Source organism: Triticum aestivum, chromosome 4D, assembly GCF_018294505.1.
Source record: "Triticum aestivum cultivar Chinese Spring chromosome 4D, IWGSC CS RefSeq v2.1, whole genome shotgun sequence".
Taxonomy (NCBI): Eukaryota; Viridiplantae; Streptophyta; class Magnoliopsida; order Poales; family Poaceae; genus Triticum; species Triticum aestivum.
The window spans coordinates 6,795,436-6,813,684 of NC_057805.1; the positions used below are offsets into that span (position 1 = coordinate 6,795,436).

The window sequence follows — 18,249 nt, forward strand, 5'->3', positions numbered from 1 at the left end:
TCCCCCCTCTCCTCTCCCTCGCCACCACCGGAGGGGGTCGCCGGAGCGCCGCGCGTCCGCCCGGGGAGGGTGGTGGCGAGGATCTGTTCCGCCCTGCCTCGTGCAGGGGGCTTTGGAGCCAAGGCGGCGGCCTCGGGTGGTGGAGCGACGGCGTCCTCAGCAAGCGGCCGTCGCTAGTGCTGGCCGTCCTCCTTGGCCGCGCGGGTGGCAAGGCGGCGGCGGGTGGTGGCTGTGGGGCGCGGTGGCTGCGGGGGCGCCCGTCCCGGATCTGACGCCTCCGTCTCCAACCCTTTCGGCCCCTGTCAGATCTGGTCTCCGGCTGGCCCAGGCTGCCGGCGCCGCGTCTGTGCTAGGGGTGGGGAAGACGTGGAGCCCGGAGAAATCCATGGCTGGCTCTGCCGGCCACGACGACGGCGACGCCTGAGGGCGCCGTCTCCTACTTGTAGGCGCCGTCAAGGTTATCCCTTTCCCCCTCTGCCTCGTTCCCCTGCTCGTATACCGGGGTGAAAACCCAAATCCCTTTGGATTGGGCGGCAGCGACGCTCGCGGCGCTGTCACCCCCATGGTGGTGCCGCCTTCGGTGAGTTTGGGGCGGTGGTGAGTCCGATCTGGTTGGTGGGCGTCTGGCGGCGACATGGTTGGAGCTGGTGGGCGTTTGGCAGCTTCGTCTCCATGTTCAGTCCAGTGGCTCCACTCCATTGTTGCTCTGTCATCGGCAGCCCCACCGTGCTTTTGCTTCTCCTTGCGTGTTGGTTCCCTCCCAGTGCCATGTTGCCCTTCGTTGAGCTCGGCGAGCGTGTTGATGGTGCTCTGGTATGGCATTTCGTGTGGCCATGGCGTCGGGTGTACACCTTTGTTCTTGGGAGAGCGTTCTCATCGTCCGATGGATCGGTGCCTCGTGCCAGGCGAGGGGCTAGGGAGCCCCTTTCGGAAATGTAGGAGGTTGTCGCCGCTTCGGCCGGAGCCCATGGAGCTGCCATCGTCACCCCCGCTTGCTAGCTGGGTCTCCTCAAGGTCAGATGGTGTCTCGGTGGGGTGGATCGCACTCGGTGGAGGGCTTCAACGTCTCCAAGCCGGTCTTGTTCTTTAGATGCTGCATCTTTGCTTGTAGATGGTAGGAAGCCTATTAGCTGTTAGCACAGCACTCTTGTACCCTTTTAGCTGTTTTCTGTGTTCGTCTCTGTACTTGGTGCTTGTTGTAATTCTGGCCGGTTGATGGCTTTGTTAATTCAAAGCCGGGCTCGTCCTGAGCCTTCGTTCTAAAAAAAAAAATATAGACATGCATGGTCACATGGGATTCATATACATGTGTGGAGCTGCACATCTTGAGGCGGCCTGACTAAACCAAGAGCATAAATTAGGACCACCCTCCATGAAAATTTTGTGAGGCTACAATAAATAAATAAATAAAAACAAATGTTTGATGGTTTCATATGCCCACACAGGAAGCAGTGACTATTCCCAGTCCAGCCTTGTGAAGCAACACATCTTTTGTCAAAAAAATGCTATTTTCTCAATCATCAGCTACAAAAGATTTTGATTATCAAAAGCATCTTGAGCTTCCACATCCTTCTATACCCTACCAGGGCCAGGCCTTAAGCGGTAAATATATATCTCGAACAATAAATGATATCTTGCGGCCAATTCTCCAAGTCACCCTGTTAGGATCATCAGATAAAACAACATCATCCACCAAAGCTGTTAATTCTTCAAACAAGTTTCACCCCTCAAAGTTCTTATGAATTGCAGACAATTCCAACCTTCAGATTTCACCATGATGACAGTAACTTTCTTAGAGAAGCACACCGTATATAGTCTGGGGAATCTAACAGCAAGAGGAGTATCATCTATCCAAATGTCTTCCCAAAACAGAGTTTTTTTTTTCATCTCCACGTACTCTCTTGGCAAATCTCTAAAGATACTATTGACTTTCATCAAACCTTGCCAGAAGTGGGATCCACCAGATTCTGCACCCATACTTGGGAAGGTCCGAGAATGTACCGTTTTTTTTTCCTGTTAAGAGGTTCCGCCACACACCTTCAGTGTTTTCTACTCCCAAAAACGCTCTTATATTATGGGACGGAGGGAGTAGTTTCCAAAGCCACTTGCAAAGCAAGCATTGATTCATAGTCTGAAGATCTAGAACCCCAAGACCACCACATTCTTTAGGTAAACAAACAGTAGGCCAATTGATCAAGTGATATTTCCTTTTTTTATTTTGACTGTCTTGCCAAACCATTGTAGCTCTACTAGAGTTCATCTTCTTCAGGAAACCTCTGGGAGTTCGCAAAGTGGAAAGCATAAATAATGGAATGCTGCTAAGACAACATTGGTCAAAGTGACCATGTCTCCAATGGAAAGTGACCATTGCCTTATGCACCGCATTTATGGATAGCTCTATGGAATGCTGCTAAGACAGACATTGGTCAAAGTGACCATGTCTCCAAGGGAAGAAGACTTGTCAAGTTGCGTTTATGCCAGTCCAAGCCAAAGAGATGTAAAAGAGCAAGGCCTATAAATATAGAAAGAAGTCTATCCTAAACTCCAAATTGTGGTGCTTGGTCTAACTTTAACGCTGAACAACTATGAAATTGCACACATTAGACCCTGAAACTTTCTAAATCTGTATAGCTGAAATCCTAGCTGATTAGATGGATAAAAATATAGCCCATATACGCTAAAGATATCCAGTCTAGTGTATGAGCAGCGTGGTGCAACTAACCACACATGTTCGACAGAATGACAGAATTTTAGAATTCAACTAAATTTAATGAAATTTGAGTGGATGTGACATAATTTGGCATTCCAGTAGTGAACACTCAAACGAGTTCTTTGTCGACCCCGGCTACCATGCGAAAAAATGGAACCAACTTTTCATTTGGGGAAATAATATGATGGAATAAAAGTTATTACAACGTCGCAGCTAAAAGCTATTCCCTCCGTAAAGAAATATAAGAGTGTTTAGATCACTACTTTAATGATCTAAACACTCTTATATTTCTTTACAGAAGGATTATAAGTTTTAGGAAGAATTTTGTAAGTGGCATACTAGCTAGTTGTTACGACTTCATAAATAAATAGAGAAATCCATGGAAATTCTTAGCAATGGCTTGTTAGCTGGCACACAGTAGAACATCTTTGTCCGGTTTGTATGAAAGTTGTCATGTTTACATGAAATTCGGCCGTGTTTGCATTAATTTCACCCGGTTTTCTGAAAAAAGAGTTTAAATTGTATGCAGTTACGGTTGGATGACGGCCTCCCGCATTTTTGTCCGCGGACTGCCCCCTGTCCGCGAACAGATGCAAGAGGAAATTTGCGGGTTGCGGTTGGAGATGCCCTTAGAGCATCTCCAGCCGTTGGCACCCCCAAGAACATCACCGAACCAAAAAAGTTGGTGTCTTGGGGGTCATCCGGCGAAATCCGGCGAAATAAAGTGGGCATCTTCTCAGTCGAACCCCACCCCAAGCAAAAGTTTGTGAGGAGAATGATTAAGTGGGCCAAGAAAAAGGATATGTGGTGAGACACGATTCGCCGAAACTTCCGCCGGCGCCCCCAAGAGACCCTAGCGCGCCGGGTTTCGCCTGGGTTTGCCGGCGCTATTTTGACGTCCCGGGGGGCGTTGGGGGCGTGGCTGGGCCGTTTTTCGGCGAAAAGTGCCGTCCGAGCCTAAAACCGAGCCTAAAAAGGTGTCCTGGAGGACGTCCTGGGGAGGCTAGTGGAGATGCTCTTAGCTGGCACGCGGCTAGAACTTTTTTGACAATCCATACATGTACCATACTGTGTGCTTCTTCTATTTAAGACTCGGTGACCCAAGAGTTTGGACTGTGAACCAGGTGATAGATCCCAAACTGTCAAAAAGAAGACGCCCAATGCAATGGAACTCGGGCTGGTCCACCCTGAAGAATCGAGGCATTCTGAAATTCTCCATGGTTCAAAGTCTAGTCTCCAACCGGGCCATAGGAGCCAACCAACATTGTTTTGTACGTCGACCACGCGTGAGGATCCTATATTATGCTCGCATATAAATACGAGGACCTCCGCATCCTTGTCGTCCCACCGCAGCACCAACCAAGAAAAAGAAAGAAACCAAGAGCGAACAACCACTGACCCCTATCAAGGCGTGTGCTCGCCATGGCATCGAGGAAGGAGAATGGGAGCGAGCCATCATTGGTGGGCGCCGCGCCGGGCCATGGCGAGAAGGTCCCGAGGGGGCATGTCCCGATGGTCACCAGCTGCGACGAGCGCGTCGTGGTGCCCGTGAGGCTCCTCGCTGTTCCCTGCATCGCGGAGCTGCTTGACATGGCGGCGCTGTGCGAACTAGCGGAACGTCTTGCCTTGCTCAGGTCGACGGCTTCGTGTTAAATAGATGAGGCGCACCTCCCATAACAGCGCATACATGTGGTTTGGATTACAATCTTGAAGATCAAGAAAGGAGATAGAGATAAGAGGTTACATGAGATAAATATAAGACTCTAACAACCTAACTATCTCAACTATCTCCTATGAGATGCGCCGGTCACATAACGTGACATGTTGCATGTTTAACACCCTCCCTTAATCACAACTACATTAGGTTAAGATTATGCTTGAAGTTTTCAAAGCTCTTGACAGGCAATGCCTTTGTAAACCCATCTGCAATTTGGTCACGGGAATGCACAAACCGAATGTCAAGTTGCTTCTGAGCAACTCTTTCTCTGACAAAATGAAAATCTATCTCACTGTGTTTAGTCCTGGCATGAAACACTGGATTAGCTGAGAGATAAGTAGCACCAAGGTTATCACACCACAGACAAGGAGCTTGTTTACTCTTTATACCAAGTTCCTTTAACATGGACTGAACCCATATGATTTCAGCTGTGGCATTTGCCAGAGCCTTGTATTCTGCCTCAGTACTGGATCTGGAGACTGTGGCTTGTTTGCGAGCACACCATGATATCAAGTTGGATCCAACGAAAATAGCAAAACCACCAGTGGATCGTCTATCATCAAGACAGCCTGCCCAATCAGAATCAGAGAAGGCTAACAAGTGTAGAAAATGATTTGCTGAAATTAAGACCCATGCTTAATGTGTTTTTGACATATCGAACTATCCTCTTTGCAGCAGTTAAATGGACAATTGTAGGTGCATGAAGGAACTGACATACTTTGTTGACAGCAAAAGAAATATCAGGCCTGGTAAGAGTGAGGTATTGAAGAGCTCCTACTAGGCTCCTGTATTTTGTGCTGTCCTCTTGAGTCAAGAGAGTTCCTTGCGTGAGAGATAATTTTTCTGAGCTTGATAGTGGAGTAGGTGTAGGTTTACAACCTTGCAAACCAGCTTTTCTTACCAAGTCAACTGCATAGTTTTCTTGAGAGAGATGAAGTCCATCCTTGTGCTTCTTTACTTCAATCCCAAGAAAATAGTGCAAGTCTCCAAGATCCTTCAAGGCAAAATCTGCACTCAAATCTTTCAACAGTCCAGTGATGGCTTCATCAGATGAGCTTGTTACAATAATATCATCAACATATATGAGGACAAATATGCATGTATTGGACTTGTTATAGAAGAACAGAGAGGTGTCAGACTTTGAAGGAACAAAACCAAGTGTTTGCATTTTGTGACAGAGACGGGAATACCATGCTCTTGGTGCCTGTTTCAAGCCATAGAGTGCTTTGTCCAATTTGCAGACATAAGAGGGTGCACTTTTACTTATAAACCTAGGAGGTTGTTTCATATATACCTCCTCTTCTAGAACACCATGAAGAAACGCGTTCTGTACATCAAGTTGCCTGAGACTCCATCCCTTGGAAACAGCAACAGACAAAACAAGACGGGTAGTGGCAGCTTTAACAACCGGACTAAACGTGTCCTCATAGTCTATGCCATACCGTTGTTTAAAACCCTTTGCAACGGGCCTAGCTTTATAGCGATCAATAGTTCCATCAGATTTCCTTTTGATTCTGAATACCCACTTGCAATCAATTAAACTTTTGCCTTGCTGTGGGGGAGCTAAATGCCAGGTTTTATTTTTCTTGAGTGCCATGTATTCTTCATTCATGGCATTCTTCCACTTTTCATCACCAAGTGCTTCCTCAAGTGTATGTGCTTCACCGGGTTCACCTGTCGAACAAACCATACCATATTTGGTTATGTGTTTATAATTAACTGGATGTATTACCCCATGCTGTAGTCGTGTACGTCGTGACGGTGCAGCAGCAGGATCACCAGCCACAGAGAATCCCGGGGCAGAAACTCCTGTAGCAGAGTCTGCTCCCGCCGGATCTTCTGTGACAATTTGAGTGCGTGCAGCTTCTCCAGTCGGCGCAGAGGATCCCGGGCCTCATCATTGGCCGATGATGGCGCATCCACCTCGAAGCGGACGCCGATCGGACACGTGGACGCGCGCGTGTGCGCGCTGGAGTCCGTGCCGGATCCCGCGCTAGGTGGGCTAACGGAGTCGTGCCGCTTGTACACGAGCGGCTGGTCGCGGAACCGCGCGCTGTCCTGACGAGCCGCATACTGCCGCGTGCCAGATGCGGATTGGCGCGGAGGAAGACTCAGGCCACCGCCACTAGAGAGACGACGCGTGTTGCGCACTGGGCTGGAGACAGCGACACGGTCGGCGGACGCTGTCGCTGGCGCGTTTGCCACGCCTGCCGGTGCTGATCCCAAGGAGGATCGACTGGGCACCTGCTGCGGGGCCGATCCCGAGGAGGATTTGCCTCCCAGAACCGGATGCATGGAATATGGGTCTGCCGACGCATTTTTTTCCACTGATTTCTGCATCGTTTTCGCTGTTTTCTCCTATAGCATCATCAGAAAACTCATGCACACCATTAGTAGCAGAATTAGTCAATAATTGATCATCATAATTCAGACCCCCTTGATCAATACTGGTGAGATGAGTGGGTAGAAGAAGAAATTCTTCTCGAAGGCGAGCGCCGGCATTTGGATGTAGGGTGGCAAACGAAAACTTTGTTTCGTCAAAGACAACGTCACGAGATATATAAACGCGACCAGTGGATATATCTAAGCACTTGACACCTTTGTGTTGAGGGCTATACCCTAGAAAGACACACTGCTTGGAGCGTAGCATGAGTTTGCGTTTGTTGTATGGGCGAAGGTTGGGCCAACAAGCACACCCAAAAACACGAAGAGATTTGTAATCTGGTTTTGTGTGAAGAAGTCTTTCTACCGGAGTTTCGTTGTTGATGACTCGACTAGGGAGCGTATTGATGATATGAACAGCGGTGAGAAAAGCCTCATCCCAAAACTTGAGAGGCATGGAGGCCCCTGCCAAGAGGGCTAGCCCAACTTCAACTATGTGCCTGTGCTTTCGTTCAGCAGAGCCATTCTGTTGATGAGCATCAGGGCATGAAACGTGATGTGATATGCCAAGTGTTTGGAAGAAGGAGTTTTCCGATTGCACTTCAATAATTTTGCTAGCAAATTTTTGTTCAATCAAGGCTTGGAAGTTTTGAAAAACTTGAAAGACATCGGATCTCTTTTTGAGAAGGTAAATCCATACAAATTTGCTATAGTCATCTATGAAGTTCACGTAATACTCGTGTCTAACAACAGAAGTAGGGGCAGGACCCCACACATCAGAAAAAATTAATTGAAGTGGTTTGGTAGAAACACTAGTAGATATTGGGTATGGTAATTGATGACTTTTAGCACATTGACAGGAATCACAAATAGTTTTGACATTTCGCTCATCAACAAATGGGAGTTTATTTTTCCTAAGTAAACTTTCAACTAAAGAAAAAGCAACATGCCCTAATCGATCGTGCCACCATGTTGACGAGACTTTGACAACACCATTGGCTTGTTTATTGAGTCTCCTAAGCTCCGGAATCAACGGGTAAAGCCCTCGAACACATCTACCTCGATAGAGAACCTTCTTCGTTGCCTGGTCCTTGATAAAAAAGAAGTAGGGATGAAATTCGAGGAAAACATGATTATCAAGGGCAATTCTATGAACAGAGAGAAGACTTTTAGCGGCACTAGGGACATGCAAGATTTTCTTAAGATGAATTGGATGATGAGGGGTACGAAAAATAGAATGACCAATGTGACAAATCTACATACATTCTCCACTTGCCGTGTGGATGTGATCTTTGCCACGGTACTTCTCCTTCACCGTGACCTTCTCAAGCTCATTGGTTATGTGATTAGTGGCACCACTATCAACATACCAATTTGTGTCGACGCCGTAGGATCCATCAGCCGCGGCGACCACCTTTTCTTCATCTTGGGAGTCATCGTCATCTTCATCGTAACGATACCAGCAGTCCTTCGTGGTGTGCCCTAGCTTACCACAAATTTGGCAGCGGGGCATCTCTGAGCGGGCCCGATTTGGGCCACCACCACGGCGACCGCGGGATGCACCGGAGCGGCCGTTGGAGTTGCCGCCGCCACTGTTTCCGCCACCACCGCCTCCAGACCTCCCCTTGTTGCGGGAAGAGCCACGGCCATGCGAGCCATCACCACGACCGTGGACCGCGGCGTTGGAAGAGGAGCGGAAACCGCCGCCCGAGTGGTTGAACTGAGCCATGCATTGATCGAAGTTGCTGAGCATGGCGTAGAGCTCGTCGAGGGAGACCGGCGTGACGCGGGCGTCGAGGGCGGAGACGAGGGGCTAGTAGTCGACGTCGAGGCCGTCGATGATGTAGGAGATGAGCTCGTCGTCTTGGATGGACTTCCCGGCAGCCGCAAGCTCATCGGCGAGGCCGCGGAGAGAGGCGAAGTAGGCGGCGACCATTTGGTTGCCCTTCTGGGTGTTGATGAGAGCCGTCCTGATGTTGTTTACACGGCTCATGGACTGTGACAAGAACATACCTGCCAACGTGGTCCAGAGCGCGAGCGACGTGGTGACCGTGGTCACCGTGACGAGCACCTCCTTGGAGAGGGTGCTGAGCAAGTAGCCCAACACCTGCTGGTACTCCCTGACCCAGATCGGGTGGAGAGGGCTGGGCACAGAGCTTTCTTTGCCATCCTTGTCCTTGGTGACATGAAGCCTGGACGGCTCCGGTGTGGTGTCGTCGACGTAGCCGAAGACATCGGCGCCACGTAGATGGGGAGTGACCTGCGTGCGCCACACCACGTAGTTCATGCGTGTTAGCTTCTCGGTGACCTGTCCATTGAGGGTAGGTTGGGAGGCGCCTGAGGAGGAGGAAGACATGGCTAGGCTCGGGTAGATGGGATCTCAGTAGATGGGAAGAGATGGGGCTCTGATTACCATGTGCGAACTAGCGGAACGTCTTGCCTTGCTCAGGCCGACGGCTTCGTGTTAAATAGATGGGGCGCACCTTCCATTACAGCGCATACATGCGGTTTGGATTACAATTTTGAAGATCTAGAAAGGAGATAGAGATAAGAGGTTACATGAGATAAACATAAGACTCTAACAACCTAACTATGTTTGCAGCCGGCTTCGTTGGATCCAGTAGCGATCGAAGCGCCTGCGTTTAGCTAGGCCATCCCACCAAAACATGTGGCTGTGGGGGCCCACGCACTGCCCGTAAGCCGGTCTTCTTTCTTATCTACTCGATCCCCCTTCCATTTTGCTTTCTTCCCCGCTAGTATCAGATTGATACCACGCCAGCTCGCCTCTCGGTCGGGACACGCGAGTCGCCGGTGCAAGGAGGAGTGCGCAGCCGGGGTGTGCTTGTCGCCATGGCTGCTGCCAGCTGCGTGCGCTCCTCTCCATGACCGCAGCAGGCGGGGGTGCGCTACGACGGTGTGCATGAGGGGATGCAGGCCATGGCGGGCTGGAACCGTAACGGGCACATGCTGGAACCAGCGAATGATGATGTTGTGACCATGTCTTCATTTTACAGGAACTGACTACACAAGGTGCTCGAACCAGATCGTCGGAGTGCTGCAATCATGGTGCCGTTTGCTGGTACCGGCTTCTAGCGGTGCTGGAACCGTGCGAGGAGATGCTAGAACCGGGGCGTGGGTACGCTGGAAGTGTCGCTGCGTGGTGCTGGAACCATCACGTAGAAAAGCTCGAACCGGTGATGGGCCATGCTGGAGCCAGCGCGCACAGATGTTGGGAACGGGCAACAATGGGTGTTGGAACCAATATCATCACCGCAGCGGGATGTTGTTGCAACCAGCCGCGGTGATTGTTGGAACCTGCATTTTTTGCTGCAACCCGCGGTTAATCCATGCCTTTTCTTTGTTTTTTTGCTGCAACCGCAGAGTGCAAAAGCTGGAACCTTTGTTGTGCGATGCTGGAAAGGTGCATCGGGTGCTAGAACGAGGAAAGGTGACGATACTGAACGGCCGACCAATGTCGACGGGGAGTCGAGCTGCAAGTAGGGAACGACGGCGAAGCTCCAAAGGGGCAGAGTTGCATCTCGTGGCACGGGACCTGTAGCCGTTTTTTTGGAAGAGTTGCGACCTGAGCTGTGGTCGTCGGGGGTGAGGAGAGGATGGTGCCGGAGGTCCTCGTCGACCGGCAGGGTCACCGCTCGCGCGCAGGAGCTGTGCGCCGTGCGCACGATGAAGGCAGAGCTTTGAATATCTGTCGCATTATAGACGAAGCTTTCTGGATAGGGGCAGAACGGACGGTTGTTTTTTGCCAATCGAACGGTGCACATGCGACCGGCTGAAAGTTTGGGCCGGTCGGCTGGCGCCCATCGCAGACCCCACAAAGAATCAGGTCCAAGCCACCGTTTTTCTCTAAAACTAGGCAACCTACGAGAAGCTCTCTAAAATGTAAGCCAAGGTAAGCAAAATAGCTTAATCAAGAGGTGGAGTTTTTTTTACGGCTTCTGATCCCCCCGCTCCCTCGCGTCGCCGTCTCGAGGGCGACTCGGGGGCGACCAACCTCCCCGTCCGCCTCCCCCCATCTCTATTCCTTCCCTCGCCGCCGCCGGAGACGGGCGCCGGGTCCCCCGCGCGGCCGCCGATGAGGGTGGCGACGAGGCGGCGGCCTAGGGTTTGAGGCGGCGGCCTATGCTGGTGAGGGCGGCATCGTCCTGGCGGCGGGCGGCGCTCGCCGGTGTTGAGGGCCGCCTCTATTCGGCCGCGCGGGCGGCGAGTCGGCGGTGGATGCGGGCGGCGCGTGGAGGGATCCCCTGCTGCTCTCCTTCGCCAGATCTGAAGATGGCGCCCCCGTGCTGCTGCTTCCTCCTTGTCAGTCCGGCCGGATCCGGTGGCTAACTGCGCGGATGTGGGGTTGGGAGCTCTGGATCGGAGTAATTTCTTGGCCGGCTGCGACGGCCACGACGTCGGCGGCGCTCCAGGCGTTGTTTCCTTCTTGAAGGCGGCTTCGAGATCCAGCTCCCTCCCCCTCGTCCTCCCCCCTACACCCGGGTGAAAACCCGCAACTTTGGTTGGGCGGCGGCGGTGCCCGGCTCCGTCACCTTCTTGAAGGCGCCGCTTTGGGTCCGCGGGAAGGTGGGACAGCTGCAACGCGTTCTTGGCGCTCCTGATGGCGGCGGTTCTCTCTTCAGTGGTGTCGCTTCGCCATGGCGGTCGGCTTCCTCTTCATGCCATCGTGCCCTCCTCGCCGTCTGGTCCGGTCTGTCCGGCGGGTCGACGCCCTCGGCCTGGGCAAGAGGGGATAGTGGTCCCCTCTACGGCGACTTGGGCGCGTCGGCGGCTGAGGGATGGTGTCCTTGGCGAGGTCCGGCTCTCGTGGTGATTGTGGTGCTCAACTCTTCGTCGTGTCTTCCTGAGGTGCTCCGGTTCAGAGGCTAGTGTCTTCGGTGTGCTTCTTGCTGTAGGCTGCGGCTTGTGTTTCCGGTAGCTTGCTTGGACTGGTGGTCGCGCTCGGTGCCTTTTTCTTCTTGCTTGCTCTAGAGGGAGCAAGCCCCATTTCCCTGTGGCGCGACCCCGTCAAGCTCTCTGTTTGGCCCCAAGTTGTAGCCTTCCTTCTTTAGCCGTAGTATTTTAGCCTTCCTTATGCGCCATGTATCTGCTGCTTTCTTTATGTTTGTTGTACCTTATTGTAATCCTGGCCGGTTGATGGCTTTGTTAATTCAAAGCCGGGCAAGGTTGGAGTCTTTTCTTGAGCTCGGCCTGTGCCTTTCCTCTAAAAAAATAGCTTAATAAAGTGTAGACAAATTAAACTATGTACCAGCCATGAAGTTACCTCGCTTTTTATATTGTCGTCTTGATCCGACAAGAATCGGCCTGTCACAGTCTACACCGGTGACCTAGTGGCTACCGCATCTACAGTTCCACACACTACTCAAACTCTATGGTCACAAGATGAAATAGACATGAAAGTCTGGATACATACATGAATTAATGACTGATAACACACGTGCGTTTTTTGTGCATCCACACAATCGGAGACGCCCGATGTTGGAAAACCATATGGTCTGGTTATGTTCTTGTCGACAGAGACCTCCGTTGAATTGGCCACTTGGCCATTATGTGCTCGTTCACAAGTCATGCGTGGCTTGTTGCTGCAATACGGCATGCAAATCACATGTTCCTCTATTGTGGATAATGTATCCGGTGCTCTCAGTTTTAGGATGCTATCCATGGTCCCAACCGAAAAATCATCATAACTTTTGTAAAGTAGATCTAAGGGCCTAAATCATCATAATTTAGCTTCCATTCAGAAGTTGCTTGCCATGCATACTGTATGGTGGGAGCACTGGTAATCTGGCTTGTAAAAAAAAACACCTTTTAATAAGGCATGTACGGTATTTGATAAAGTGCTTAATCTTACGTTGTTCAAGATAAATAAAATAGAAGCTAGCTTTTCTCCTCTTTCCTCCAAAAGGCCAAACCTGGAAAGCCCAAAAAACAGAGACCCTTCACCTTATATATTGAAAAAAAAGAGTACCATGCCTACAAGGCTGGCTGGGGAGCTCCTAATTGGCGCTCTAAGCGCCGGTTGGCCGAAATCACCAATAGAGGAGCGCTCCCCGCAAAGGTTAGTCGGGGAGCGCTCCTTAGACTTTTTCAGGGCGCTATGCGCACGACACGTGGCGCGGAGAGGCCCTCCCGTGATTTTTGGTTTTCGGCTTTTCTTTCTGGTTTTTTTTTTTCACTTTACTTCTTAAACTTTTAGTGTTTTGTAATATAGTTTTGATCTGTTTCCGAGATATGTTTCTCTCTCTAGTGTTTTGTAAATTTCGAGCTTCAATTTTTGTTTTTTGTACCGAGTTCTTTGGATTCCATCTTTGTGTGAAAATTTGCAAGCACCTAGAAAAGTCTTTCCCCTTTTATGCATAAAAAAATTCGGAGTTTTCAAATTTATTTAATATTTCATTTGAATGTAGTGTCCATTTTTTTGAGCGGTTTTGAATGTACTGTTCGTAGGAGAAGAGATGAGCTCGGGGATCAGAGTTGGATTTCCGGTTACTTTCTCCCTCGTTTTTTTGGCCACCATGCAACGAACCTAACCTTTGGATGGCCCCAGATTTTGGACTTCTTTCACACGACCGCCGCTCCTCATCACAGGTCAAAAACAAGCCGCCAAGTGCATCCACCCCGAAGGATCGTCGAGGTCGGGCCATGGCCACGAGACTATCCACGCCATGACTTTGACCACCTACGTAGGATGAAGCACACGTTCTGCTTCCCGGCCGTATAAATGTGCTGGCTCGTCCTCATCATCTCTCCGCAGCGCCAACGCCAGAAACCACCGCGCTCGCCGCAGCTCCAGGCCTCCAACGTCGAGGCGATCGACCGGTCTGACGACCTGTTCTTAAACTTCTTATTCATCGCCATGGCATGGAGGAAGAAGAACGGCGGCGAGTCGTTGTCCCCCGGCGCCTCGCCGTGCCGCGACGACGAGCGGGAGAAGGTCCCGAGAGGGCACGTCCCGATGGTCACCGGCTGCGGCGCGCGCGTGGTGGTGCCGGTGAGGCTGCTCCGGGAGCCATGCATCGCGGAGCTGCTTGACATGGCGGCGCAGCAGTACGGGTATGGCCAGCCGGGCGTGCTGCGTATCCCGTGCGACGCCGGACATTTCCGCCGGGTCGTCGACGGTGCGCTGCACAGAGCCGACTAGGCGCCCGGCGTCAGTAGAGCATGTGTGAAACTGTGAATACATATGCAGCAGCGCCAGTGTAGAGTATAGTTGGATATACGAAGTTGGTTCTTTGATTGATCAGTTCTTTTGTACATGAATGCACGAGGAACGTGAAAGACAAATTTGTGTCAAATTTGAAGTGCTGACTCCACCTGCACAAGAACTACTCTTATATAGTTAGTTCTTCGATTTCAATTGTGTCTAACGAGACACAGAAATCACAACCAAAATCATTAGTTACGCGCGTTTGCTATTCTTTTGAGGCGCAAGGCACGGGTGGTAGCACCGCCGGTCGTAGGTGGTTGGGCCCTAAGAGCATCTACATCCAGACTTAGCAAATCCCCCTATACACCCGCGGGCGCGCCTGCCGGCCCATGGGGGAAGGTGGCGGGGGAAGGGATTGCCGTATCCATAGAAGGGTAGGGTTAATGGTACTAGGACAGACGGTGAACCAGCGAAGGAGGTCATGACTGGCGAGGCACAAGCGATAGCATAACCGATCGCAGGTTATTGGGGCCTAATGGTTGGCCCATGTCGGAGGTGGTTCTTTGGGGTGAGAGGAGGAGGAAAGGCCCTCTGCCGACGGATCCCCACCGGATGGTACAAAAAAAATGCTGGAACCAAAAAGAAAGAACGAAATAAATCAGTTCACTCACAAATAGTCGATACGGTTACAAGTGTCTATCTTTCTGCTTTTTGCCACCATGATATCTCTAAGAAAATGTTTTTTCTCCAGTGGCAAAGTGACAGTGAAAATTAATATTGTTTAGTTTGTGTCATTTGTCATCCAAAAGAGCAAGGTTGGTCAAAGATCCTAAATTAAAAATAAATGTGTCCTTAAATAAATAGTTATTCAAACTTCCTACTAATTAAGAAACAGGTGTAGCAAATCAACAACATAATAAATATGTGGGCTCGAATGATAGCATTCACGTTCAATGGAAACACATGAATTCACACTTTTAGACCAGATTGATGAACGTGAAGCAAATTTTCTTCTGTTTTGAAACTTCTGCCATCAAAGATGGCTCATAGTTAAAATTATAAAGACTTACTTGGTTGGAGAATGCCTCCCAACGTGTCCGATATCATGGGCTTTTTCAAACTGTGTGCCGTGAGCACATCACGGTTGCGGAGTTCCGTGTCTCGCTGCCAAATGTGATTTCCGGGAGGATTTAGTAGGCTGTTTACCAACAGCGCGGAACATTGTACTAGAATGATTAGATTCCATTTAGTTGTCACAATGTCCGAATTTGGAATAGAGCGAAATTCTCGGTTAACTTGATGCGTCAGGCTCTCGTTTATCGTCATTGTGATATTGCTATCAATATATTTTGGAAGATGAAATTATCTCTAGATTAAAAAAATTCTTGTGATACCCTCGCAAAGGGGTGACCATAATGAGGAATAATCTCGTGAAGCATAACAGGCACATGAGTGCATACTGTTGCTTTTGCCATAAATAAGACAGACATTGATCAAAGTGACCATGTCTCCAATGGAAAGTACATTCCCAATCCAACCAGCCATTCCCTTATCAATCTTTTCCTCAAACATCAGAATACTGATAGAGATATTGCTTTATGGATAGCTTTAGCTTTATGCACCACATTTGAGGTTCTAAAGCTGGGTCCGCATGCGAAGAAGACTTGTCAAGTTGCGTTTATGCCAGTCCAAGCCAAAGAGATGTAAAAGAGCAATGCCTATATAAATATAGAAAAAAAAGTCTATCCTAAACTCCAAATTGTGGTGCTTGGTCTAACTTCAACGCTGGACAACTATGAATTGCCCACATTAAACCTTGAAACTTTCTAAATCTGAATAACTGGAATCCTTGCTAATTTGACGGATATAAAACTCTGGTCGATATTCGCTATGGATATCCAGTCTAGTGTATGAACAGCGTGATGCAACTAACCACACATGTTCGACAGGATGACACAATTTTAGAGTTCAACTAAATTTAATGAAATTTGAGTGGATGTGACATAATTTGGCATTCCAGTAGTGAATACTCATACGAGTTCTTTGTCGACCCAGCTACCATGCGAAAAAATGGAACCAGTTTTCAGTTGGGGAAATAATACAATGGGATAAACATTATCGCAATGTCGCAACTAAAAGCTACAAAGTTTCAAGAAGAATTTGTAAGTGGGATACTAGCTAGTTGTTACAACTTCATAAATAAATAGAGGAATCCATGGAATTTCATAGCAATGGCTTGTTAGCTGGCACACACGGTAGAATTTTTTGACAATCCATGAAAGTACCATACTGTCCCCCCTCCTCCTCCCCCTCCCCCTGCGCTCCCGTCGCCCCCCGAGGCGGCGGAGCACCCCTGGCCTCCTCCCCGTCTCGACCCCCCGCCTCTCCTTCTACCCTTCGCCGCCGCCGGCAGCGGCCTCCGGCGTGCCCGGGTGGCGCCGGCGGCGGCAGATGTTCCTTCCCCGCGCGCCTGGAGGGGGAGTCGGGGCTCCCTCCTGCCCGCGGACGGCGGTGGGGCCCAGCGGCAGAGCTCTGCGGGCCTCGGGTGCTCTCGATGTGGCGGCGTGGCTGTTGGCTGCGGGGCGGCGCGGTGGGCGGCTGGCCGGCGGCGCCCGCTCGGCCTGGGCCCTTTCGGGTCCCATCTAGGCTGGGGTGGGCCTGTGGGACGGGGCGCGACGGCGCTGCTCCCTGGTGGTGAGGCTTGGCGGCCGTGGATACGGTGGTGATGACTCCGTCGGCCGGCGTGCTGCAGCGTGGCTGCAGGGACTGTCCGGACCCTATGGGGTCCGGCCAGGCCGGTGGTGGCCTGGCAGGTCCCTGTTGCTATGTCCGGTCGGCTCCGCGCGGCGGTGGAGGTGGTTCCCTCCTGTCGGCTGCGTTGCGGTTACCATCGAGTCCGGTGTCCCCTCGTCCTACCTCCAGGTCTCGTGTTGGTGGCCTCGGTGAAATGGTGAAGATGGTGTGGTGTCCGTGGTGGCACAGGCCGGTGGGCGGCATGTTGGGCGGCGCGCTTCCGATTGCCTGGGGTGGCGGTGGTGGTTTCGGGGCGAGAGAAATCTCTGGCGACTCGTTCGCCACCGGCGCGGCTGCGCCCGTGGGCGTTGCCGGACCCTCCTGAGGGGCGTCGGTGGTACCCCTTCCCCACTGCCATCCATGTACCGGGGGAAACCCTAGGACTTGTGCGGGCAGCAGCGGCGTCGTCGTCGCATTCCTTCATGAAGGTGTTGCTTGGTACGTGAGGCTTCGGAGTGCTTGGCGGGTGGCGGTACTTCTCCGAAGGGTGCAGCGGATGTCGGCCATCTTCCCTTAGTTGAGCTGCCGGCGTCGACATTTGTTTCTTTTTTCTTTCTCTCATTTTTCTTTTGGACTCGTTTGTGCTGCGGCCCCAGCAAGCTCGTTGTATCGATTGGTCGTTGCTTTATAATCTAAAGCGGTGGAGACCCTTTTTCTTAAAGTACCATACTGTGTGCTTCTTCTCTTTAAGACTAGGTGACCCAAGTACCCAACACCCAAGAGTTTGGACTGTGAACCAGGAGATATATCCCAAAATGTCAAAAGAAGACGCCCAATGCAATGGAACTCCGGCTGGTCCACAACCAGGCCATATGAGCCAACCAACATTGTTTTGTACGTTGACCGCACGTGAGGACCCTACTGTGTTTTGCATATAAATACGAGGACCTCCGCATCCTTGTCGTCTCACCACAGCACCAACCAAGCAAAAGCAAAAGAAAGAAACCAAACGAACAACCACTGACCTCGATCAAGGCGAGTGCTCGCCATGGCGTCGAGGAAGAAGAGTGGCAGCGAGCCATCAGCGCCGGGCCACAGCGAGAAGGTCCCGAGGGGGCACGTCCCGATGGTCACCAGCTGCGGCGAGCGCGTGGTGGTGCCCGTGAAGCTCCTCGCTGTTCCCTGCATCGCGGAGCTGCTTGACATGGCGGCGCAACGGTACGGGTATGGCCAGCCGGGCGTGCTCCGGGTACCTTGCGATGCGGCGCATTTCCGGCGGGTCCTGGATTGCGCGCTGCGGAGAGCCGGCTAGGCCTAGGCAAGGCGGCGGCGGAACTGGCTAGAATATTTAGAATTTTGCATACACAGTGTAAATGAATATAGAGACACATTTTCCATGCATGCGAGTTTATTAAGATAGAGGAAGATACAACGCCAAAGAAAGGTGTAAACCATGTTGGAATATTAGGCAAGTTCATGATTAATTCCAGTAAATAATTCATGACTAGAAGAGATACTAGCATGCAATAATCTAGCAAACTA

The 18,249-nt window shown here is 50.9% G+C and overlaps 2 protein-coding genes and 1 pseudogene across 2 annotated transcripts; 2 read left to right on the forward strand and 1 right to left on the reverse strand.

Moving 5' to 3' along the window:
• Positions 1 to 8,543: 8,543 nt before the first annotated feature.
• On the reverse strand, positions 8,544 to 8,682 carry LOC123100900 (uncharacterized; annotated as a pseudogene).
• A 4,912-nt stretch (positions 8,683 to 13,594) lies between these two features.
• LOC123099350 (auxin-responsive protein SAUR71-like) lies at positions 13,595 to 14,083 on the forward strand. Its single transcript, XM_044521521.1, has one exon. It carries the CDS (start codon positions 13,684 to 13,686, stop codon positions 13,966 to 13,968), a length of 285 nt encoding a protein of 94 aa, XP_044377456.1. The 5' UTR covers positions 13,595 to 13,683; the 3' UTR covers positions 13,969 to 14,083.
• A 3,672-nt stretch (positions 14,084 to 17,755) lies between these two features.
• Positions 17,756 to 18,019, forward strand: LOC123100172 (auxin-responsive protein SAUR71-like). Its single transcript, XM_044522139.1, has one exon. It carries the CDS (start codon positions 17,756 to 17,758, stop codon positions 18,017 to 18,019), a length of 264 nt encoding a protein of 87 aa, XP_044378074.1.
• Positions 18,020 to 18,249: the final 230 nt, after the last annotated feature.

What these genes read in the sequence shown, in the direction of transcription:
- LOC123099350 (XM_044521521.1), top strand. Translation starts at nt 13,684, where the DNA reads ATGGCATGGAGGAAGAAGAACGGCGGCGAGTCGTTGTCCCCCGGCGCC.
- LOC123100172 (XM_044522139.1), top strand. Translation starts at nt 17,756, where the DNA reads ATGGCGTCGAGGAAGAAGAGTGGCAGCGAGCCATCAGCGCCGGGCCAC.